Below are 24,883 nucleotides of genomic sequence, written 5' to 3' on the forward strand. Positions count from 1 at the left end.
GAAATGGTTGTGGGTAAAAACACACTCTGTATGTGTACCAGCATGGTGATCCCCATTACAATCAGCCGGCAGGTCTCAAGGGTATCCAAAGGCCATTCAGAACTTTCAGAACTTTCAAACAATGCTGTAAATAGTGTGTTGGGGGAGCTGGGAATGTCTCCTTCATAGGTTGACAATCCGAGGAGGGGAAAAAAGATGTGTAATTGCTAAACCCTTCCATTATATACCTCCCAATGTATAGAGTTGATGACCACACTGGGAACACAAGCCAGAGATCAGTTTCATGATCAATGAGTCTATTGTATTACAAGTCATTGCCATAGAGTACAGTGAAACAAGATCCTTAGCCCAGGCCCCTCAGCTGATAAAAACTAAAATAGCAGATACGGCTGTAAGTAAGGTACAACATGCTGAAACTCCGAGATCAAGAGCAACAACTCTGAGAGCCAATAAATCAGCATTGTGACAAGTGACTACTAATCCGAAACAATAAATGCTTATCACAAATAGGATTAGACACACTCTGGTCAGATCTGTCGTTATCTCAACCCTTTGTCCCCCTAGTTGGGTGCTGCAAAGAACTGGTTTAAGCCCAGCCGGTAAATCAGAACCACACAGCTGCTCTCTCACTCCCCCTCCTGTCTTTCTTCCCCCTGCTCCCAGAGGAATGGGGAGGAGAATTGAAAGAATGTAACTCCCACAGGTTGAGATAAGAACAGTCCAGTAACTAAGGTATAACACAAAACCACAGCTGCTACCACCAATAATAAGAACGATAAGGGAAATAACAAGGGGAGAGAATACAACCGCTTACCTTCCACCAAACGATATCCAGCCCAACCTGAGCAGTGATCTAGCCCTTCTGGGTAAATGTCCCCAGCTACAGCACTGCATCAGCTACTAAGAAGGAGAAAAATGCCTGCTACTGCTGAAACCAGGACACCTAGCAGTGGAAATCCCCAAAGGGCCAAGCAGATTTCTCCCAGAAAGCACCATGTCTGCTATGGCAGAGATAAAAGTAATCTTTGTTTAAGCAGAAGCCAAAGGTTAAAGAAAGCAAAACCCAATGAATAATAGATGCTCAGCTCTTCCCAACAAGAGCAAAGAGCTCCCCTTACTCTCCTCCTCAATCCCAGTCGTTCAGAGCAGCTAAACCCCAACACTAGTTTTTGCTCAGAAAAAGCCATGAGGTACTTACCTTGCTTCTCTCCAGCAGTGACAACGACCACAGGGAAGATGCCAAGTGGGAAGATGCAAAAAGGCTTCTGCGCTGGACCCACCACACAGGGCAGAACACTATTCCCTCGCTGCATGCTTCAGCCCCACTCAGAACATTAAAGACAGAAAAATCCTGATAGAAGTCAGGCAAGACACCTCTCTTGTTGTTCAGAGCAGACAGAATTCAAATGCCACTGCATTTCATCTCTAAAAGGAGGAAAAGCGATGGTTTGGTCTCCTCTCCACAAGTGGATTTCAGAAACATCCATTTGCCTCTGTAAAGCAACAACCTCATAACCAGACTTTTAGTGAAATCTGAACCAAAGGGAAACTAAGAGCCCTTTTAACAAATAGAAACCAAGAATTTTCCCACTCAGCACTTAAGACTCCCATCTGCCACCTGTTGGTCCTCAGTCTGTGCAAGCAATTATCCCCTGATTACTTCTGCTCGTTTGTAATGCCCTTCCCACCTGAGAGCCAGAACCAACCTGCTGAGGTCTGCTTTGTGGTTCCTGGGAACCCAGGTACTGCAGGCATGTACTGCACAGCCAGCAAGGCTCCCACTGTAAACTAGGCATGAGCTTCTCAGGAGCTCACAGTTAAAACATTGCCCTTTGATGGGCTGAAGGTAAACATGAGAAGTTGTGGCTTAAGGATGAATTTTGTCAGCATGCTATTTCCATTAACAGAGACAGGGAGATCCATGTGTAAATGAAACAGCTGTATACATTGCATCTAAGATGAAAACAAGGTTCTGCCCCTGAGCTGCAAGGAATTCCTCAGCACATCCCTTGATTCAGCTACAAATTAGCCCTAGCCTTTGTGTGCCTCCTGCTTGCCCTGTGTCCAACTTCTCTCACGTCTTCCCTCCCACACCCCTGAAGTCTTCATTCCTCATGCTGGTTTTCTTGGCTTCTTTTCAGCTGGTCTTATTTAACTCCTTCCTTTGAAGCAAACCTCTCCTGCCCCCTCCTCCTTTGAGTCACCTCTTAACTGAGCAATATCCTGACAGCAAGTGAGTTTATGGCCAGTGTTGTAGCCATGCGCTCCCTTCCTCTCTTGGACTAGTTAGGTCCAGACGTGGATTATAAACCCTTAGATAGCAAGACTGTCTTAATTTTGTTTTTTTCTGTAAGTGACCTCCTACATTGTTCTGAAAAAGCAATGAAGGAGTGCTTTATAGTCTTTTTAAGAGGACCTTTGGATACCTGGTAACGTGGAGGCTCCATTACCATTACCATTTACCTCCCCACCATTGTGGGGAGGATGTGCTTGTGTTCCAACATGTTGCTTGTTCCCCCACAACAACCTGTGAAGTTCCTCACCAGCTATGCAGTGACAGTATCATCCAAGGAGCTGTGTGCTCTTTACCGAAGAGACCTATAGTTTAGCAAAAAAGTGCATCCAGACTCCAGCTCACCTTTAAGTCTTTCCAGCAAAATGCACAGAAAATGCAACAACAACAAAAAAATAATCTACTGAGACGCAGTGGGGGCAATATATCTTTAATTTTTTTTCTTTTGTTTTTTAGTATTACAGTATATTCTTATAAAAAGATACAGGTAAAAAGGACACTACAGGATTTGTACATTTAATTCACTTATAGTCTTAAACTGACTAAGAACTGAGGATACGCCAAGGCATTACAGCAGCACAGAACGACCTTCCACTTCAGTAAGCAGCACTGTACTTTCTAGCTTGGTGGGCAGGGGCACCTTCCAAAGTGACCTGTGAGTTTCAAGGTGAGCAGGCTTGCAGGGGGGAAGAAAACTGAAGATGGGGATGGTTTGGAAGAGACGTGTTGAGCACAGAGCTGCTCAGGTACCTGTCTTCCCCTTACAATTCTCCTAAAAACTGCAAAGGTTTTTAAAAAGCCTGTTTAAGAGCAAGTATGGAGGTGGTGGCGGGGAATAGCTTATCATAGGGGTTTTTCTAGATCACTTGGGTGAGAGCTCCTAGTGATGGACAGCTGAAAGGACCAAGCCCTTCATGAGCTCTGTGGGACATCTTGTAAACGGATGGGATTGCTTGAAAGAAAGTTTTGATCCAGATGCTTCTTTGAATTATGCTAGTGTAAACCCAGACCAACTTGTCCTGGTTACAGTGGATCTATTCTACATTACCACCTGGAACAGAAGACTCTGATTTGGAAGCATCCAGACTCTCTTCAAGAAACAAGGTGTCAAAACATAATGTTAGACTAATGGCATCCTTCTCAGCAGGCACAGTGAACAAAATCTGGCCAGCTTCAGGGGATACTGATCATCAAGCCTACTACTTAGAGCAGTAGATAGCTTTTTATTTATACATATATAAATTCTATATTTTCAGTTGGTCAAATTGTGTTACCCACATTGGCCTCTTCAATCTCTGATAACAGAAATGAAGGTAGCCAGTGGAGGCTACCTGTCTGGACTGCAAGAAACCAGAAATCTCCTATGTGAAGGAAGGAGAACTGTCCTGATTTGTCTCACCAGCATGTTAACTCTGGTGAGAAGTTACAGGGCATGAACCACTTTTGCCCATCTACCAAAGTTTCTCTGGCATTATGGAAAGAACCAGGTGAAGAGTGATTATGCCCAAAGCAAAAAGAAAGCTATTTCTTGCCCTCCCTTCCCACATCAAGACTGCTCACATGTATCCCCTTGCCTAGCCCAGCTTGCTGCACAATAGCCAAGTCAGCTGTCTAGCTGGTGTAATGCCCTGGCATGGTCTCAATAGTCTTTGCTGTAAGGCGGTGTATACATACAAACATAGCAAACTAAAATGAGGCAAAATAAATAGAGGTGTCAGATTTACAAGTTCCCATTAGAGATTCCTAAAACCTTTTTTATTTAAATCATTTAAGCCACAAACAAACAAACAAAAAAACCAAAACAACCAACCCAGAAACAAAACTGCATATATCATGTACATCATCAACTGTACAACTGATCTCCTTTCTCCTCACAGAAACTTCTGACACAAGCTTTTCCCATGCAACCCAGCCCAGACTGTGAGCTCTCCTAAAGAAGAGGAAAGATTCAGCCAATGGAGCTGATCATTATGGAAATACCTGCTCCACAGTCTCCTACCAGGGCCCTTTGCAATTCCTTTCCCTTCCTCAGACATTGTAAACACATTACAGAAATGCTTCTGAAGGACTCCCAGGCTGACTCCTAAGCAGGGAGTCTCTCACCCCTGAACACTAGTGCTATTTCTACTGTTGTAGGGGAACAGTGCCCTGACATAGGTGTGCTGCAGGGCATGGAAGGGCCTGCCCTAAAGTCACTTTACCTTGTAGCACTTCCAGAGACCGACTGAGTGACCCAGACCAAAGGCAATAAGAGGGAGTTCTTCAGTCTTTTCTGGGATCATCCTAATGCAACCTGCTTAAGAACAATGCAGAGACACAGAGGCAAGTAAATGAGCACTAGACCTCTAGGGTCAAAGTCTGGAAAGTTAGAAAGTACCTCCTTTTCAATGTGTGAAAAACTTCATCATAAAGTTAGCAATAACTACATTTCTGCAGGAAGCAGAACAAGCCCTCAGTTACACCCTTTTTTCTCTGATCTCCTCTTCCTCCACTTATTTCCAAAGGCAGAGTGATTTAACTTAAAATGCTGGTGCTAGGCACAGATGTAAGTACAACAGCAGACCCTAGCTTTTCTCCCGCTCTCAGTGCAGTGAAGAGATTACACCTCTACGTTATACAAAGTCATGACTGCTTGCTATACCTGCTCTGGCTCTGCTAGCAGTACAGGACAAGAAAATAAGATTTTCCTTTCTCTTTCAGCACTCAGCAACTGTACTGCAACTGCTGATGAAGAACAGAGTGTAGATGCGCTTGCTGTACCCAAAAGATGAGAAGCAAAGACACACTTGGCTTCAGCAAGAATGTGACACCAGGCCCTAGAACAGGTCCCATTTTTTTCCTTATCATCTGTGCGGCTAACCTCATCTCATACAGTAGGCCTATTAATGGGCCTCTCCACTTGTCACCGCTTGTATGAAATCACTGCTTGCCTCAGTGTGTAACTGAGCTTTTTCACAACCTTCTTTATGAACACTGACCATAGAGCCAAGAGCCAGGGGGAACACTTCCCAACACACTGAACAAAGCCTTCAGCCACCACCACAGATTCAAAACTGGAGTCTGGGGCACTGGGGTGCTGAGAAAGTTGAGCTGTAATGAATCAGGGGACATGACTCTGAGCTTTCTGTCTGTCCCCATAAATATCCCACAACTGATTTACAGGAGTTGCACAATCTTATTATTTCCATATGAGTTAAGGAGGTGACAAAACTACAGCAGCTTCCTTTGACTCTGTCAGTGGGGCTGGAGCACTGAGTACCATCATACAGGATCTCTTGAAATCAACACAGAGTTGAACTGTGTACACAAATGGACAGAGGGCTTATCGTTCTCTCTGTATTTGCTACATCTGTGGCCTGGCAAAGTGACTTCAGTTTCAAAAAGCACAGCATAAACCTGATTTAACAAATACTGAGGTGGGGATAATGCTGTATTTATAGTTAAGGTTTTTGTCCTGAGGTGTTCTTTGACAGCACTGCCATGCTGAGAGTCTGCCTTACCAAACAAGTACCTGGTGAGCAGCAAGCAGTTGTAAATTGGACAGAACCATGAATCACATCATCTTGCACCAGGGCTGACCTTGGCACTACACCTGAATTTCTGGGTGAGTCCTAAACCCAGGAAGAACAAAGACAGCAAAAAACCTACAATGTTCTAATCCTTAAAAGTATGATCTTTGGAATTCAGGGATTATCCAAATCTAAACTCAACTGTATACCAATTTGGCACATATTACTACCTCTCATATGGCTTATGTGGCGTAGGTTATATGGCATGCTTTAAAAAAAGACAAACAAAAAGGGCTGGGATATAGCATGTCTACTTCAGGGAGCAGCAAGGAGCTTATTAATATAATTTACAAGAGACATTTCTAAAAATCCATTTTGTAATTTAAAATAAAAATGCTTTAAAAAGTGAATGTGTTTCTTAAACTTTCAAAACCTTTATGAAATACAGTATTTCTTCTACAAGGTGCTTGTGTCTGCTGCAATGGGCATTGCTGTTAATAGCTAATCCCAGGAGGGGAGTGGGATAGTAAGGGAGGAGAATGCACCCAGCTCTTGTAAGATACCAGCTCTTTACGATGAGTATTATACAGAGGCGCGGCAGTCTGGAATGTTGTAAATAGGGAAATTCTGGGGTGGAAGACTCAAAATTCAGTAAACAATAGAGTTTAACAATTCTGACTTTTTTTTCTTCTTCTTCTTCTTTCTGTAGTTTACATAATTATTTTACTTGCAAAGTGTTCAGAAAACCACCACAGTTTGCTTCTCCAATATTGGTAGTGTGTAATACTGATCAGGCAGCGTGCATAGCAGAGGAAGTTCTGTTCTGCAGACTCGGTGCAGAGCCTGAGGTTAAGTGACATTCAGAGAAAAATCAAACCAAATGACTAAAATCACAAATAGAGCTTTTTTCACTTCCCTGGGATTCCTTGGCATTTTGTGCTGTTGACTATTGATGCAAAGTTTGTAGATGGTGGGTCCCTCTTCTCAAATGTTCTCTCTTTTCTTCCTGTCTATGAGGAAGAATCCATCACAATTTCTTTTTTTTTTTTTTTTGACTCTCTTCTTTCTCCAGGGAAAATAATTAAAAGGAAGACAAGATTATTTTTTTTTTATACAAAAAGCAGTCCACAACAGCCCACACAGTCCAATCCTTTTCCTAGAGCCGTAGCCACACAGAATTCAGAATTCATGCCTCTTAGTGTTCTTTGCTTTCAACTGTGTGCTTCATACATGTAGCTTAAATACAGATTTGTTCTTTGTTTATGAAAACCCATCTCCAAAGCCTGCTTGGCATACACAATTCTATGTGTTCCTGGAAAAATTCTCAGTTTTCATTATGGGACCTTCTGTTGATTCATTCCAAGTGATTTATTCAAAATAAATCAGGCTGTGGGCTCTCCTTTGACACCATTCATAACTTACTGAGTTATGTGATTCTCTTTAGGTGGGAGTGGGTGTGTGCAGTGAAGGTCAGCCTGTTAGACAGAAAGACGAGTTCATGTCAACAGAAATTACAGCTAACATCAAATGGAAATCTCATTTCTTGCAGCCAGTGACTGCTTTTTGCTGCTTGTGACCTGTGGATGATACTACGGAGCTCCTGATTTCCATTGGGCTGCACTAAGAAATCTTGCACAAACAGGTAAGAAATGTTCTGCTGTTTTCCTCCCACCCTCCAGCAATGACAACAGGCTCCACAGTCATCTACCTGTAATCGCAACCTGGCAGTGGCTTAGTTTTCTAAAGAGAAGCCAGAGCTTCTTTCCTATGTTTGCATTTCATAGCTTCAAGGCTCAACCATCAATAAACTCCAGAAAACTGCTTCTAGAAAATCAGAATCCAAAAGACTTTTGCAAAGCATTTTATGTTGATCCTGAGTCTTGAATTTCAACCTCTTCCAGAACTTGATTGCTTCCTTCTGAGCATCACTTGCCTTGGACAGTGTAGGCCACACAAAAATACTATACAGAACATGAGATCAAAAGCATTTTTTCCTGTACTAATCAATGGCTTATAAAATCCAATTCTGGAAAGGAATTGGAAACATTGAGAACCACATTTTGATAAGCCCCTGGAGGCCAGTCTAGATCTTGAAGATGTGACAGGTGTTTATAGAGCTGCTCTGAAATTAGTCTTGCTTGTTATCAGCAAGATGGAGATGGTGACTAGTTTTCACTTTGGCACACAGAAAGTTATCTTTCTCCAGCTGTGAGGCAGTCTGCAAGGCCCAAGTATTCTGTGTCATCACCACGAGGCCTCTGATGACACAATAAACTCCCAGAAGCAAATCTGTCAGCTCTGCATGGCCCAGTCACAGGCCCGGCTGGGTCCGCAGAGGCACTTTTATAATGGTTCAAAATAGGAGCACAGAAGAGGGATGAGAGAAAAGCTGATCATGGAAAGGTAACATCTCTAGCCAAAGACCAAAGAAATCCTTTGGGGCAGCTGTCAGTCAGGCACCATCGCACACATTCATCTTCCTTGTTTTGCACTTTTTCGTCACCTTCTTCTGGTTATTTTTTTCTTCCTCTTGTAATTAATAATTTAGCTTTGTCACCACCCGCTCCCGGCTTGTCTCTAAGCCTTGGTTCCCCAAGCGCTTGCGGTTACGCTTGAGCTTGGATAAGTCTTTGTCAAAGACTTCACCAGACCTTAATGCTGACACCAGGTCATCAAACTCCCCACTCTCTTCAGAGATGCTTCCAGCTTTTGCTTTCTTTTGTCGCTTCTCTTTTTCCCTTTGCTCTTTTAGCTGTGGAGAAAGACACAGAGCTTTAGGATTAGCTAACCAAGGTGCCAGACCATCCATAAGGGCATCACCTGTGCCAGAGTAACAGGCAACTATGCTGGGTTTCCCTTCTTCTGCACAGATAAGCAAAGAGCAGGAGAGATGAGGAATGAGTAGCATTGTTATGTTTGCCTCACAAAGTGTTACCTGGAGCAAAAAGAACACATGGGATGTGCATACTGCTGCTGTTTTGCACTAATTTTACAGTAAGATAGTGCCAGCCAAAATAGCTGTGACAAATGACACTCTACAAGTGGTGCTGGCATGAGTAATTACGCAGCTTCTGGGGCCAGGCTTGTAGCGACCTTAGTGTGGCGGCACCACTGTGCTGACAATACCTAACCTAGTGAGCTAAAAGTTAGTTTGAATGTGTCTGTACAAACCACAATCACTAGTATAGTGAAACAGCTTTGCACTTGGGGCATAGCTAGCTACACTGACAGGCAGAAAGGCTGCAGTCCCACAGAAGGAGGAAAAGAAGGAAGGAAAAACCCCAGAAAACCACAAGGTAAACATCCTGGAGAATGAAAATCGTGTGAGGTATCAAAACATGAACATAATCCCTATCCACCAAACAGTTCATGTTTGGATGGAGGCTGTGCGTTGCAGTGATGGGAAAAGGAAGGCACATTGTCTCAACTCTGGAAAGAGAAATAGCTTATAAATACAAACAGCACTGAAACAGGACTGTAGACTTTACAAATCATTGGATAGGTCCAGCTGTCAACATGATGCCCTTGATCTCCCTTGGGTAGCTCCAGGGAGCTCATTTTCCCCTCCACTGCTCATCTCCAAGATTAGTGGAAATAACAAGGGATGGATGCAGCTGTCAGGAAGCAGGTCACTCGCTCCTGCATGTTGCAGGAAGACTCTTCCCATAAGCAAACTGCAACCTGTCTCATGGTGTATTAGGACTATAAAACCATCCAAGGACTTTAACAGCAGGCTCCTGCACTTTCCAGGCTGGCTGAGAGGAATTATAGAATCAACAAGGCTGGGAAAGAACTATTAAGATCAAGCCCAGCCATTAAAGGAAGCTTAAATGTAAGTCCTATCTTAGGACTGGATGTCCTGGCCCTTTGTCCAACAGTATGCCTGCTGGCATCCCAGAGTTTTACCTCTCTCCTCTTCTAAAGGATACAAACCAGTGCTTCTGGCACAGCAAACATTTAAAGCAGCACTTCCCCACAGTGAGGCCACAGCAGGGGGGAAGGAGGCAGGGGACGGCTGAACTGTTCTCAGGCCTCCGGAAAGGCTGAGTTTGTAGGCAGAAGCTCATTCACATGAATCCCAGGGGCATACGACTGTCTTCCAGGAGCAAAATCAACAGTGCACAAAATCTCTCTCACCATGTCAAGGACAGAGACAGCCCCAGTAATCAAGGCACTAGGACTGGCCAGAAACACTGACAGTGTGGGCTGTAGCAGGTGCCAGGGCATTTCCTGTGTCACTGTGCACTGTCAGGTGACAGGCATGCAGCAGGTGATGACGAAGTCTGAGTGGAAGCTGACCAGCTGGCAGGACCAAGGGGGATAAAGCTCCCAGAGCTTTTGCACAGAGCCTGCAGTGTGAAATCAGGGTAGTCTGGCACTGGGCAGGGGCAGCACCATCCTGCAAAGTGCTGGGCCAGAACAGGCAGGGCTAGATTTGGTATCTGAATCCAAAAGAGTAATGTAGGAGCCAAACAGGCCTTGAAAGCTGGCAGGATAGCCAGCAGGAAAAGATGACATCATTTGAGAAAGGAATGATGCCAAAGAGAGGTGGCATGGAGGGGGACATAAAACAGTGACAGGACATGAGCATTAGAACTGGCTTCCTTAACCTTTCTCACTTGAGACATGAAAAGGCGATGGAAGGAAAAGCCTTCCTGTGCACAGGTCCTCACCATGGCCTCCATACGTGCCCTGCGCTCCTCTTCTTCCTTTTTCTTCCTCATATTCTCCAGATCTTGCTTGGCCTCTGCAAATGACTGTAAGAAAGTGTCGAAGATGCCAAAAAATTCATCTGGCTGCATCTTGCCCTCACTCTCTCCAAAATGCTTCAGTGCCTTGGCATACTGTCAAGGGGGCAGAAAACACAAGAACAATAATTAGGCAAGCAGTTTGGTGAAGACAGCGAGGAAAGCTTATGAGTAACCACACATATAATTCAATACCCTCTTACCACTCATGCAGTGAGAGCAGAAACTTGCCCCCCCCCCCCCCCCATCAACAGAAGTGCCCTCCCTTAAGGCAGGTGCCTGTGTCCCAGAAGAATCTGCATTCCTGGATATCCTTTAGGCAACCTGGGCCAATGGTGCTGGAGAGCACTAGCTGTCCACTTATTCTGTCCACTTATACAAAAAAAACTATGTTCAGTGCCTGAGGGTGACGGAGTAAGTTCAGAAGTTGATTGCCTAGCCACATCTCAGCTGCAGCTGTGGGACAGCAGGGGCATGGAAAACAGTGAGCTAGTGGGGAAACATGTAGTTATAGCCCATCCTGACTACCAAATAAATAGTTTTAGCCCATCCTTTCCCCTTTCACATTCCCCTCAAATTACTTTTTGAATGGCTGCAGTTAGAGGTATTTTTGCAGCAACATTACATTATGTCCTCTCAGGAGCCTTTTGCTGTGTCATCCACCACCCTGTCTGAGTCAGGGTGTTGCCTGGGAGAGAGGAGACTATGGACAGACAAGGCATGAGAGTGGGTCAAGGAAAGCAGCCAGGGCTCCCAGGCAGACTAAAAAGAGCATGAATACATCACAAATGGCTTTTATTTTAAAAGGCAAATGTTGAGGCTGCAGAACACATGTGAAGGCAGCCAACTGGCAGGACTTCAGTCACAGAGCTGTCCTGATTGGGATATGGTAAATTCACAGCATCCCCTGGCTCTTGGACATCAGTCTTGCAGTAGTTGTACTCTCTTCTTTGCTCTCTCACACTCACAAGCACGCCCTTCTACTCACCAAAATGCACTCAAATACATGCACATATAGTCTATCGACAGCATGTTCACATATGTCCAAAGTCCTATATAACTGTACACATCTAAAAGCTTCATTGTCCAAACAGCTTCTTTCACACACTTTTGTATCACAACAGGCAGCACTAGCAACGCTTCCTCCATGGCACTGCTGCCCTGGTACACAGCTCCCCTGGCATTCCCTGCCTGCATGTCATACACCCACACTGAGCAGCAGAGCATCCTCACAGACCTCAACGTTTACCAAACCCAGACTCTCCCAAGCTATAGACTGCTTTCAAACTCTCTTGTGTGTGTACTCAGCTCAGTGATCTTGTAGAATGGAAAAGACAGTAAGGACAGTTCAGGCTCCAATCCCAAGCACAAAATGAGTTTGGAAGCAGGTCTTAGGAACCCCTCTGGCCATGTACCAGGTAAAGCATAAAAAACGTCTCCGAGTCAACTGCAGGGGGAACCAATCTCCAGGGAAAGCAGCTTCCTTCTGGCTCAGCCTGATTCGACATTTTGCTTTCCCTGCCAGGCCCACAAAGCAGTTTGAAGCAATAGATTCTTTTTTCTTAAAAAAGGCTTCATTCTCAGCCAGAAACAAACAAAGAAACTCAAAGTATCTGGGAGGAAAAAAAAGAAAGTGTTGGAAGAAATGCAAGTTGCTTTGAGCTACCAAACATGTCAGGAGCTGAAGGAAGCACTATAGCAGCAATGTCAGGGAGGGACTTCAGAGTATGGAAACAGCAATAGATCACTTCTCTGGTTTAACTCCTTTTCTCTGCAACCTCTGAAGACACACACACACAAGTATGTACACCTACTTCTCTCTCCTTCCCCATCTGTATATATGTATTTTCTCTGTATATAACATACACATATCTGCTTGAATATTAGTAAAGTGCAGCGGTCTCACAGTAATCCAAATCAACCAACACCAGCTGTTCAGTAGAGAAAATACAGGCTGTCAATACCACAGGAGGAGATAAATCACCTCCATGTTCTACATATTCTTGGCATGCCTGCCTCAGCGTGCCAATGAGCCAGAGAAGCAGGAGTGCAAGAGAAAGACTTCAGCACAGGCATTGCCACCTTGAACACATAGAGCGCTTGAAGCGCATTGCTCACAGGAGATGTGCTACCTTGAATCTCTTCCGGCTTGTGGTTAACTCCTGTGACAACTGAAGATAAGGTGCAAATTAAGAGCAGCAAGTAGAGCTGCCAGCCAGAAGGAAGACTTGTCAACCCCCTGTGAAGTGGAGCTCAGGAGCAGCCCACAGGAGATGGTTGTTGTACCTAGTGATGCACTGCCTCCATGCCCTGCATCCCTCCTGTGTACAGCCAATGTGAATGAGGGGGCACGCAGAAACTGAGCTGGTTTGAGCCCAAGAATGCCCCCAGGGATTTCCTGGACTCTTAGGGAGGCTGGGGGTTGAAAAGGAGGGGGTCCTTGCCTGGGGCTCTTGGATCCTCCATATATGGAATTCTCCATTAGAGGGAGGTGTTGCCTGCAAATGTTCTGCACATGGCCTGTCACCCACCTACCAACACCAGCTCCTCACACTGGCAGAGGGGCTTTTGCCACTGCCTCCCCACTGCTACTCAAAGGAGCAAGTGTTGCTGTGCTGGAAAGCCCCAGCAGCCTGGGACCCTTCCAAAGACACTCATGAGTGTAAGGTGTTGTGGTCTCTAAGCAGCAGCAAATCAGAGGCTGAGAACAGCCTGTCTTTGGTGCCCTGTAAAAATGGCTTACTAGCTCACAATCATTTACAGTAAAGCAGTGAAAGATGAAAAGCAAGACTCTGAGCACTGGATGTACTAAAATAACTACAAAAGAGAAATCTGCACTTCACTGAAGTAAACATTTTCCTTCTTTCTCTACCCTCTCCGGAAAAAAAAGTTGACTGATCAGAGGAAGGCAAGTCAGGAGTTCCAGCTTCTGCTGCCAGCTCTGCACATAATGTGGCTTGGGAACTCAGGCTCCCTCTCTTAAGTCTTCCTTTCTCCATTTGTTACAGAAAGGCAAGTGCTGCCCACTAATGTGGTATAAGAAACAGCAAAAAATATCAGTTGCTCACATCTGTAGGGCACTGCATCAACTCAGTGCACTACTGTAAACAGACCCTCACTGTATTTTCACTGTTTAAATTGCAACAGACCCCTCTTTTTTATTACTTCTGTTTCCCCATAGCTCTGGTCCTTCTATCATGTGTGCTTTTTTAAAGCACTAGTGCCTGGATGAAGGTCAGCAAGCTGCTGGAGGCAGCCTTCCCAACCCTGGTATGAAGCCCAGGCTCCTACATCCTCACAGTGGCTAAAACCACACTGCATGCTTCACTCAGAGCGTAAGAGGCAGCGCAGCACAGACCTAGGTGCTCTGGACTCCAGCCCTCTCTTCTGCTCTCTGCCACAGGATCTGTGTCACCCTGTACTAATCACTGCACTGCTCCATGGGCAGATTCCCTGCCAAGCAGTACCTGCTCTTGCCACAACTGTGAAATCTGTAGCTAAGACCTCATGCATGCGAAACGCTTCCCAGAATTTTGTGACGTACTGTAATAGTGCAGAACAAGGGCTGAAACCTGATTGTTCCTAAAGTCATTTGGGGACAGATGACATGAGCAAAAGCGAGATGGAAAACTGTTTCAGCAGGTTTTCCACTGTAATACAGGACTGTATATATTTTTTTTCTTTTCATTAAAACATTAATTTCCACACCATAAGGGCCCCCATGCTCCATGATACAACAGGTCCACAAGCTCAGTGCCAGCTATGCTTCCTCTGCCAAACTTTCCACTGAATTCATCCTCTTGCCAAAGCAAATCGTTTAGACAGTTGTTTATTTTAAAAAGCCATTTTAGCAGGGAGAGGGAAAACGGGACAGCAGCACACACGCTCGCTGCTGTGCTTGCCAACGAAATGTTAAACAGTGGCAAGCTCTAGAAATGGCAGGAACAGGCCTCTATGAGGAGGAGGAAAAACAGCCATGATAAAAATTTCCAACTGTCTGTGCTGTCTGCTATTGCCAGAGGAGCCAATGTATGATGAATTATACCATGTAGCCATGCAACATGAATTGTTTTCCCCAGAGAAGTACTCTTGTGTTTGCTGTTATGAAGACTCCAATCCTATAGTGAGGTAGTTCAAATAAATGTCTGTTTTTTTATGGAACAGATTCAGAATAGTCAATGGAAAGAGCCCAGCCAATTTCAGGCAGGGCTGGGCTCAGCACTCCTTGTGCCTACATGCTCTTAAAGAATTCTCCCAGGAGTTCAACAATGACTCTGGCAGCCCCAAAATCGAGATACAGGCACTATAAACATTTCTGATATGTTAGATGCCAACTTGGCCTAAAGCATCTGCAGTTCCAAGTTACCAGACATAGCTCGTAATTCATTTAACAAAAGGCTGTTCCTGATAGCCGACTGTGGTGCCAGCTCATGCCCTTTGTAATGTACATTGTCTTGACTTCCTCAGTCTCCATCCTGATCCATTCCTTATTCATTAGCCCCAGTGGCTGACAGAAAATACCAATCCCCCAAAATGAATGACTGAAGTGCACAGCCTGTAACTGGGACTTGGAGTACAGTATTTCTGTGTGCTTTACAGCATTCTGCCATTAATTACTAGTTTCTTAAATGGATTTTGGCTTTCATTGCCTTTCTGTTCTTCAAAACAATTACTATATGTGCTAAGCTTATTAAATGCATGTGCAGAGTCTGAACTCCTTTCTCCATGATGATGAACACTGTTTGAGAGGAGCTGTCATGAGAAAGACTGGGGATGGACACTTTTCCTACCCACCTCGTCAGTCTTGCCCAGGCAGTGGCCTCTGTTGTGCCTCTATAGAGAGGCTTAGTGTTCAAGGCCAGGTTGTATGTTGCTCTGAGCAACCTGGTCTAGTGGAAAGTTCCCTGTCCATGGCAGGGGGGTTGGAACTAGATCCAGAAGGAACTTGGAAGGTACCTTCCAGCCAAAACCATTCTATGATTCTATGATCACAGGAGTGGCAATGCCTGATTGAGCAGACTTTGTTCTTCTAGGAATATCCAAAATTTCTTAAAAACAAGTTTGTTATAAACCAAGCACAAAGTAGAACAGCTACGAAGCAGTCTAGCAATCTAAGTTCATACCTCTCAGCATTTAAGTATGTTGTAAAACTTCATATAGAGCAAATGTTACCTTGTTCAAATAGGAAAATGAAATTCATACCATGGGAGGTCACTGTTCCTCTGCCTGGGCATTTTCATTATTTCCCCACAGGAAACACAGGGAAAAATGTTCACAGACAAAATTCAACCCCATTTTGTTCTTTCTGATGTGAAAAAAAAAAAAGCTTTTTGTCATCTATTCAACCATGTAACAACTAATGAAGGATTCTAGGGCAGAATTTCGCTTTCTCCTGCCCCACCTTCCAGTTTATGGGAAATGGCAGAAAACATTATCCCTTGATCTAATCTATATATTCCCTTATAAAGTGGCATTGAAAGTGAGAAAAACACAAAAAGAACAAGAACCAGCTGTACTAGGGAGCCTGTTTAAAGAGTCAGTCTAAGTTTTCAATCAGTTCTTAACCAAGCCATCTGTTTGCTGCATGAAGATAAGTATAGTTACAAGGCTTCCTCTGCAAACATGGATGCCTGCATCTGACAATGTGGCCCTTTCAGTTTAAAATATCAATTCCTCCCCATGGTCACTAACTGTAAATGGTCCTGGTTTAAGCAAAAAGGCCAAAAAAAGTACTGCTTGGGATTGTGAAAAATGTCAGGTCAGCATCACACGTTTGTAATGGATTGTTTCCATAAATAAAAGGAATGAAGAAATGCCTTTTGTTAATACTAAAGGCATTTTAAAAAATAAAAAAATTCCCAGGTTTGAAAAGATAAGTTGTATTGTTTTAAATCCCAGCTGAGGAAACATGGCTCTGATTACCTCCTGGCAATCAATTATCCACATCTATATTTAGAATGATATCCAACTCCAGCTGTTAAAACTAGAGCTTCATTATTATTAACAAAACTATGAACCAGACCAATTCTTCCTGGGCTCATTAGGATATTTTTCAAAGTCCTCCCTCTTTCACTACCTTTTTTTTCAACTTGCTTTGAGAAATAAAAAAAAGTACAGGATAATCTGTTGTCTTGGTCCCTCTCTTCCTTTAATTTGGGGTTATAGTAGGTTTCCATAGTAAGGAAGAGCTCGTGATTCAAGAAGCACAGAGAGCCCACTGAGGTTGGAGGATGTTGTAGGCTTTGCAAAGCACATCTGGTTTGTTGAAAATTCTCAGCTTTTTTTTTTTAAGGAAAAAAAAAAAAGAGGAAAAAGAGGAAGAAGAAAAGGGAAAAACAATGAGGCAAACATGAGAAATAGCTCAGTACTGGAGCACTTGTAAGGACAGACAGACCCCTTTTAGAAGCCCAAAAGCAGCCAGTGGAAGACACTTTTTTGCCAGTGGAAGAACCAAAGCCATAGGTTGAGCAGAAGCTGGAATGGCGTGTGTTCAAACATAGTAAGGGTGTGTGAGGAGAAGGTAAAGAAACGTTTCCTAAGCATGTTATAGTCATTAAAATAAAAAGTCTCTTTATGTTGAGTGCTTTATGTTGGCTATGTCTAAAAAAGCATGCAGCAACTTCCAGACATATTGGTCTGTCTGTAAGGAGATTCTTGGTTATTATTAAAGCAAAAGAATGACATTTTTCCTGCAACTGCCTGATCAAGAAAAGTTGCATTGCTGGGCTGGACACGTACCACTTTCTGGTTTTTAACCCCTGACTGACCTTGTAAAGAATCTGCATTGGACTTTTGTCCTAGTGCCAAAAGAAAGGACCACCACCATCTTAATACTAAACCAAAAGCAGGTAGTCTAAACCAAAGACAGAGTGAATTCACTTTCAGAAATGTGCATGTAACTATAATGAAGTTGAAATATTTATCTAGTCATAAAACAGAAGCCCCCAAACTAAAGAAAACTGAGCTTTTCTCAGTAAATTTTGTGAAGATACAGAATATTAAATATTTGTTTTGTGCAAGTCCATATTACCAACATTATCTCCATAGCAAGGAAATGCAGAATGACATTACGGCAGAGAGACTGGATAAGTGAGGAGTCTTACTGTTCAGATCCTCAGCCTCTGTTCTGCCTATCCTTCAAAATTTAAGGCTTACCAATCCATTGGCACAACACAGGTTTTGTTAATAATGCAATAGGTCCCTTAGCGATACAAGGACTGACACCAGCTGTGGAAACAATTCAATGCAAACCAAATAACACGTTTGCTTCATAAAGCCAAAAGCACTTTTAACATGCCAGCCAAGAAGGGCAGATTTGCCATTACTTATCATTTACTTTAGAACTTGCTCTTCTCTAAAGACTTTCATATGCTTATGATCTTTTCATATAAATACTCTCATTCAGCTGAGAGACAGAGGGATTAGTGCCAGACCCCAATCATCAGCAAAGAACAAGCACCTCTTTAGTTGTACAAATCTGGTAGTGGAGATGCAGACAGTGAAAGGACAAAATGATCAGAGCAGCACCTGAAAAGTAACATGCACGTGGTGCTGACTGTATAAAAAGGAACCAATAATGTCAGACAAACCATGCATGTTTGGGATTTCTATCCTTGCAATGAAATACAGGAAGTAACAGAGAAGTATACATGGAAAAGATCAGGTATTCAGGGTTACCAAACTACCCAGAGGTGTATTTTTTAAGAAAATTAAACACAAATGTCCCCAGCTGAATAAGCACAGTGGGATGAAGTCAAAAGAAGAAGGTAAAAGTTATGAAGTCACTATCACTAAAGGAACTCTTTTTGAGAGACTTCTCAAAAGCAGTCCCTTCAACACAACCACATGGTGTGATACCATGTTGCCATCGCAATTCTATGGCACACATGGATAATACTAAGAAAGATTAGCAAGAAGTGGGCAAGAGCACTCTTTTAAACCTAAAATTTATTCTAAATGGCTACACACTAGATTAGGAAAAGTAAGAAGCTTCAACCTAAACCATTTTCAGTGTCTATTACAGTTTTCACTACAGTCTCAGCATCCAGCATTACTGCTTCTGTTTCGATCAGGCTTTTGACTGAGCCAGTGAAAAACCCTAGACACTCAAAAAGTATTCTTACCTTGTCTCTAGCCTCATTGAGAAGGTCTTCTAATTCCGAGAAGCTAAAACTGGCCACAGTGATGAAATCGCTCATGACGGGAACAAACCTGTCCCCTGATTCCCACATGCGTCTCTTCTGATAATCGAGTTCCTGAAAGAGAAGAAGTAAGAGATATAGACAGGCAAGCATCAAAGACTCTTTGCTGACAAGGAAGGGAGTAGGGAAGCCCATCTTAGTGCAGAGCATGCTGTGCTCCCGCTCCTCACACATTCATCCAGAGCTATTACTTAGAAACCACCCACTTAGTCAAAGGTTTTGCCTTTTCAGTATGAGATGGAAAGTTAAGGTGGGATGAAGTTATGGTTTCCTTTATCCTCAACCAACCACTCCCAAGAAAACCATCAATATGTTGAATTTCTAAGGCAACTTTATAATCTAAGCATCAAGAATATTAAATGCTGCATTTTTTTTTTTCCTGTGCAAAATGACAAACAATAGAGAATTCAGATTGCGTAGCAAGTGATTTTGGAATTTTTAATAGTGAATTTCCCTCATCTTCTCTTCCCATGGTGACTCAAAAGCTGTATTCTTGGGGAAATGCATATATGTGTGAATAATCTGTATAGTTCCTAGCTCTGGATCTCCCCTTTAGTTCTCTGAAAAGCACTAGGTAGGCAGCAAAAAGACATCAAAATTAGTTCTCCCACTGAAGAACAAGCAGACAGATGTCAGGTGCAACATTTGCTAGAACCCTGCTAACCAATAAGCATTAGCTTGGAATCATAAAATTCACACTTATAAACTGGGGCTATTATGATAAGAAGTTTTATGAAGAAGGAAAAAAAACCCACATAAAACCACAGAAAACTAAGCTCTATTTGTCCACTACCTACAGAAAGAAGAGAAAAAAAAATTGTAAGATTCTTTCTTTCTGGCTCAAGTTTTTTAGTTTTAAGTCAAGATTACTCATTCTATCTCTTCCCTTACTCTATTCACCATACTTGTGGCACAGAAAGAGCTACAGAGCTCATCAAAATGACCAAGTTATAGTAAGAATGGCAGTCTCCTATGCCTGTGCTTGGCTTGCATGCTGTTGACAGTCTCATGAGGACAAGGAAATCATGATCTGGGCCTCATCTTTATTCTCAGCTGAATAATCAGTGGGAATGATAAAGCCTTACTTCCTGTGTAGAGAAAATCAGCATGAAACAGCAGGTCAAGTTGCAATCTGACCCACTGTTCCCTTTGGAAAAAGAATGTTTTTGTGCTGGCTCCAACTCCAGCTACATCCATGTTTGGTGCTCTGTGTTACTAGTCATCAAAATATTGGTTCACAGAGCCAAATGGACAGGTTTGTAAGCATCTATGCTGAGAAGCCCCTTGGGATTTGCTCCACAGTGCTGCTGAATGCAAAGAATAGCTTTGGCCATCAACAATCTAAAATCAAATGTGATATATCTATCTGGTCTGATGTGAATTGGAAAGAGAATGTAACCACTACAAGGAAAGACCACAAGGCAGAAAAGAGAAAAGAAAAGAAATGAGCAGATGGCCAGAGAAAAATCCATATTAAAGAAGTGCTACTTCCCATGCTTTATATTACATTCTCTTCTCCACTTCTTTTCCGAACACATCACAAGGGATGGTGCCGGGAGCACGACTCATTTACATTACTTTGCAATGAATTGTCTCTATGTTACAATTACTTTGAATTGGACTTTATGCATACAATAAATGTCACTTCAAGTGCTTCTAAGAATCATTCATATTTTTTTTCCTCAGACACTATTTCCCACTGTAATTTATAAGTTAATTTTAGCTGAAAGTTGCTCTACCCTCTCTTCCCCTCTCCTTAAGCAGGTGGGTAAAACAGTTCTGTCATCTTACACATTGTTGAAAGCCATGGCACTTGGGATGTTACTGGAGGGCAAACTAAGATTAGGTGGTCTGCCCTTCCGTTTCAAATTCAGTCCTCCCCTGCAGAATAATTCTTCCAAAATAAAAACCAACAAAAGACAAGTAACCAGCATGATTATGTAATCAGCCCAAGAGTGATTCCAGAGTATAAGAAACTCATCTGTATCTTCTAGAAATGGTATATACTAATCATAACAGCACAACTGGAGAAGCTAGGAAAAGCTCCTGTGGGGTGGGCTGCTGATTCTCTAGAGAGATTAAACATACAGGCATAGCACTGGCTTCTCAAGCAATTGTTATGATCTTCTTGCCACATGAGAGAAGGGCTCTGCTGACAGAATTCACTTCCTGATTTGGAGAAGACCAAGAACTACTTAGTTGTCCTTCTGGGACCATCCTACTCAAAGGCGACAGCTGCATGCACCTCTTGAAAATGACTGTGTCTTATTTTTACAAAGAAGCTTCCAGCTCAGGAAGGCAAAGGGTTAACAGTACCTTTAAGATCATCTGACTGTGAAACTATTTTTAGCTTTCTATTCTTAAGGGGCTTTGAAGAAACTTCTCAGTCACTGGAGCCAAGGCTGTGGTGAGAACACACTGGAATGGAATCAAGAATCACACCTTCCCCTCCTCCACCTTCCACCTGACACTGATCTTCCATTGTTGCTATAGTGCTGCTTTTTACACACCAAAAAAACATGAATTGAGCAAGCAGACTGGGAGGTGCTGGCAGCCCCAGTCGAAAAATACCATGGCAGGGAGAACAGTGAGGTTGGAAGATGGTGATTGAATGGGGAGAAAAGGTTGTCCATGGAACCCATGTATGGGAAAGAGAAGAAAAATTGGCTGTAAAGGCAAAACAAATAACCCAGTCACATAAAGGAAAACAGAAGTAGGCACTCATATTTCAATGGGGGGAACTGTGGGTCCCAGTCAAAACTTGGCCTCTCTTCGTGACATGAACTCCATGTCAGCCTTCCCTTACAGGAGATTTTTAATCCTCAAGCACTGTACTCCATGGATGTGTAAGTATCTTTTCTCATGGCTGTGCTGTCTCTTACCCCAACAACCCAGAAATAAGCTTTAGAAAGTTTTTTTGTTTTTTTTTTTTTTTTGTGGGAAGATCACTGGCTAATTACATGATGAACTCTTGGAGATTGTTGTTGCTGACAGGCCAAATATCCCTTCCTCTACCCCCAGAGCCCAACCAAACTCAGGCCAGATAAAAGGAAAATTAAGTCAGTGAATGAGGAGGATGGGAGGGTCCTGAGTTAGTTACTTGTACACAGGTAATCCTTGTGCAGAAACCACCCAATGCAATTCCCAGCAACTGATCCCTTTTCCAGCAGTCCCAGTGCAGAATGTTCCCCATCTCAAATGCACCACTAGAGCATTAAACTAGCATTAAACTGACACGAGTTGAAAAAGACAGGTGAAACACTTGAAGACAAAGGGATTCTGAAAAGTGTGTCTAATAAAACCCTGTGTGAAAGGGCAAAGAAAGTTAAACACATCAGGGACTTTCTAGAGCTCTGAAGACCTCTGCCTTGCCTCTCAGCAGTACTGTTCCCTTAGTATATCCAACAGGCAAGAGATGCCAGCACCAACCTAAATGTAGGATTTTGTTTCTATATTTGCAGAGAGACAGAATGATGTTCTTAGGATCAGAATGTATTTATCTGTGCAGATGATGGGAGACGTTGAGGGACAGAGACAACAGAATGACTTCAGTGTTAATGTTTACTATTTCAACTGCTGTGCAGACGCTAATTTGACATTTCTCACATCAGGCCTTCTAAGAATGGCAGCTATTTGTAGCTGCCATTTCACAAAGAGGAGGCAAATCACAGAATCAGAGTAGTTAGGTTTGGAAAGCATGGGGTTGTTCAAAGCCATACACATGTCAATGACATGAGCAAGAGGCACGTATGAGAGTTCCTACTTCCTTCCACCAAACATGGTGTCATGCTGTATGCTCTCCTGTCTCAGTTAGGCTGGAGTCTTTCCCCAGGAACAAAATCAAGAGCTTAACTAATGCAGGCTTCCAGGGAGGGGAACCACAGCTGACACATGAACTTGTGGCTCCAGGGAGCATTTGGGCCCATCCCTCAGCTTTAACCCTTGTAATTCAGTACACACAACTGTGCCAGTGCACCATTTGTACTGTTTTGTGTTCAGATGTAAGGCTCTGCACTATGTAAGTATAAACAGAACACAGGCAAGCTAAGTCCAGCTTAAAAGACTTTCATTAACAGCAGGAAAAAACACCACTGCTGCTTTGCTTGTCAGCTCAGCTCCCTCATCTTTAACTAGTTTATCTTTTCCTTTGCCTTACCAAGGAGTGCTTAGGATAGATTAGGGCTGCAGTTAGAAGTCCACTACCTGTTTACTACTACTCCAACAGCCACATGAAACACCTGCTCAGCAGCCAGACATCCCTTAGTAAGAAGGAGCAAGAATTTTATTTTTTCTTTCAGTCCATACCATTTGTCAAATTGTTCATTTACTTTCCAGGCTGAGATCAAACAAGCTTTTCATTAGGCTTAACTCTGCTAAGATCATCAGCAGGAGGTCCACATGAGAAGCTTTTATTTGTTTTTACTTGGTTAATGCATTCTGGACCAGAATGGAAAGGAATGGGAAGAGAAAGCCCACTTTCTCTTATCATAAAACATATAGTGCTCCTGATTCTGAGTGAGATATTTTAAGTATGGCTCTTTGCAAACCTTCAGATACTTACAGCTTCAACAGCTTTCAATCCGTTCTTTATGTTGTTAACTTCCTTCTCCAGCTCCACCAGGCTGCACAGGAGACAGACACAGGGCAGACAGAACAAAAAGAGCAGTGTTACTCAAGAATACAGGAACTGTGAGGCAGAACAGACCATTGGCCCATCAAGTCTGGTATCTGGCCTTTGGCACCAGCCATGCCAAATGATTAGGAGTGAGGGGAAGGGGCCTGGTTAATGATCTATGCTGCTTTTTGTATGAGATATGAGGCAGACCCTGCTCGCCTGTGTTCATACTGAAGATCAGGATATTCCTGGGAAGAAGAGAAGGGGTTGCTGTCAGAACACCTGCTCTGCTGAGCCTGACCCACCAGCAAGGAGTGTATGCCACAAGGCCAGCTTGCAATAATAAGCACAAGCAAGGACCCCAGCTTTACCAGACACATTATTGGAGTCTCAGATTATCTCTACATATGATTCTTGAACTACTTAACTACTAAATCCCATTAGCAGTACACTTACTTGTGATTTTTTACTCCTCAGAGTCCAAACATTGTTTTTTCCATCTGCATTTCTACCATATGGTAGTCCTTGCAAGCTTACATTTTAAATGAGCATAGAACTCTGTTAATACATGCTTCTCTAGACACAAGTGTTCTACTGAATTTCTGCTCATCATATAGAAACAAGTTTTTTTCTAGGACTTTAAAGAAAAAAAACCCAAACTAGGTAGTACCCATTTGTGAATAGGCAGGTATCTCCTCCAAGTAGTTGGTGAGTAGTAGTTTACATCTCAAAAACACCACTAAAGCCTTAATAAATTCCTCTAAGTTTGAACCTACTTTTATTTTTTTCACTTGTCTTTCATTACCTGGAGTAGTTCCCTAGCCAAAATCTCTGATAATTTTATTAATTATTAATAATAATTAATCAATAACAATAATTGTTGATTATTAACAATAACGGATTGTTAATCACATCAAGGATGTGAGCAAAGGCATTTCCCCTGTAAGACTGAAAACAGCAATGAAAAAAATAATGATCATTGAGTTAACAGAAATCACTAGAAACTCCAGCTCTGGAAGCAAGCAACAGCACTGGACTTACTTGACTTTTGCTGCTTCTGGAAGATGCTGCAGCTCAGACTGAATATCCAGGATATCTGGATAACTCTTTTCAAAGATCATAATTAAGTAGTGCAAAAGTGTAATGTTTCTAAAGAAAAAAAAAAAAAAAAGGGAGAAATGAGAAAGAAGAAGGAAAAGGATGGTGGGAGGATTGTGACAAATCAGTGAAAAATATTTGGGTAGGAAATGTGCTTGAATGATCAAAACAGACAATATATCAGCAATTAGCAGCTCTGTAACTGAAAGAAAAGTATCACAGACTGAAATGAATTAGCTCTTTATGACACATCCTTCCTAAAACCTCAAGCAATATATTGTGCCTTGATTTATTCTGGAAGTACCAGCATGCTTCCATCCATCTGTGTAAATAGTGTAACAGAAAAGAGAATTGTGTAAAACATAATATTTGTCCCCAGATACTTCAGGGAATAAGCAACTAATACTACTAAAGTGACA

The 24,883-nt window shown here is 42.8% G+C and overlaps 1 protein-coding gene across 2 annotated transcripts in view; it reads right to left on the reverse strand.

The window, feature by feature from the left end:
* Positions 1 to 2,707: 2,707 nt before the first annotated feature.
* Positions 2,708 to 24,883, reverse strand: part of DAAM2 (dishevelled associated activator of morphogenesis 2) — a 172,396-nt gene continuing 150,220 nt past the window's right edge. For both annotated transcript variants that reach the window (XM_061470898.1, XM_061470897.1), the window contains 5 exons: positions 24,408 to 24,515; positions 23,313 to 23,373; positions 18,674 to 18,805; positions 10,476 to 10,646; positions 2,708 to 8,554 (listed from right to left, as the gene is read on the reverse strand). In XM_061470898.1, the coding sequence (XP_061326882.1) occupies positions 8,339 to 8,554; positions 10,476 to 10,646; positions 18,674 to 18,805; positions 23,313 to 23,373; positions 24,408 to 24,515 (688 nt within the window). In that variant the 3' untranslated portion in view covers positions 2,708 to 8,338. The remainder of the gene's footprint in view (positions 8,555 to 10,475; positions 10,647 to 18,673; positions 18,806 to 23,312; positions 23,374 to 24,407; positions 24,516 to 24,883) is intronic.

This window comes from Pezoporus flaviventris, unplaced genomic scaffold (genome assembly GCF_033815535.1).
Source record: "Pezoporus flaviventris isolate CSIRO_AGI_PZ_B2104156 unplaced genomic scaffold, CSIRO_AGI_Pfla_v1 ptg000066l, whole genome shotgun sequence".
Lineage (NCBI taxonomy): Eukaryota > Metazoa > Chordata > Aves > Psittaciformes > Psittacidae > Pezoporus > Pezoporus flaviventris.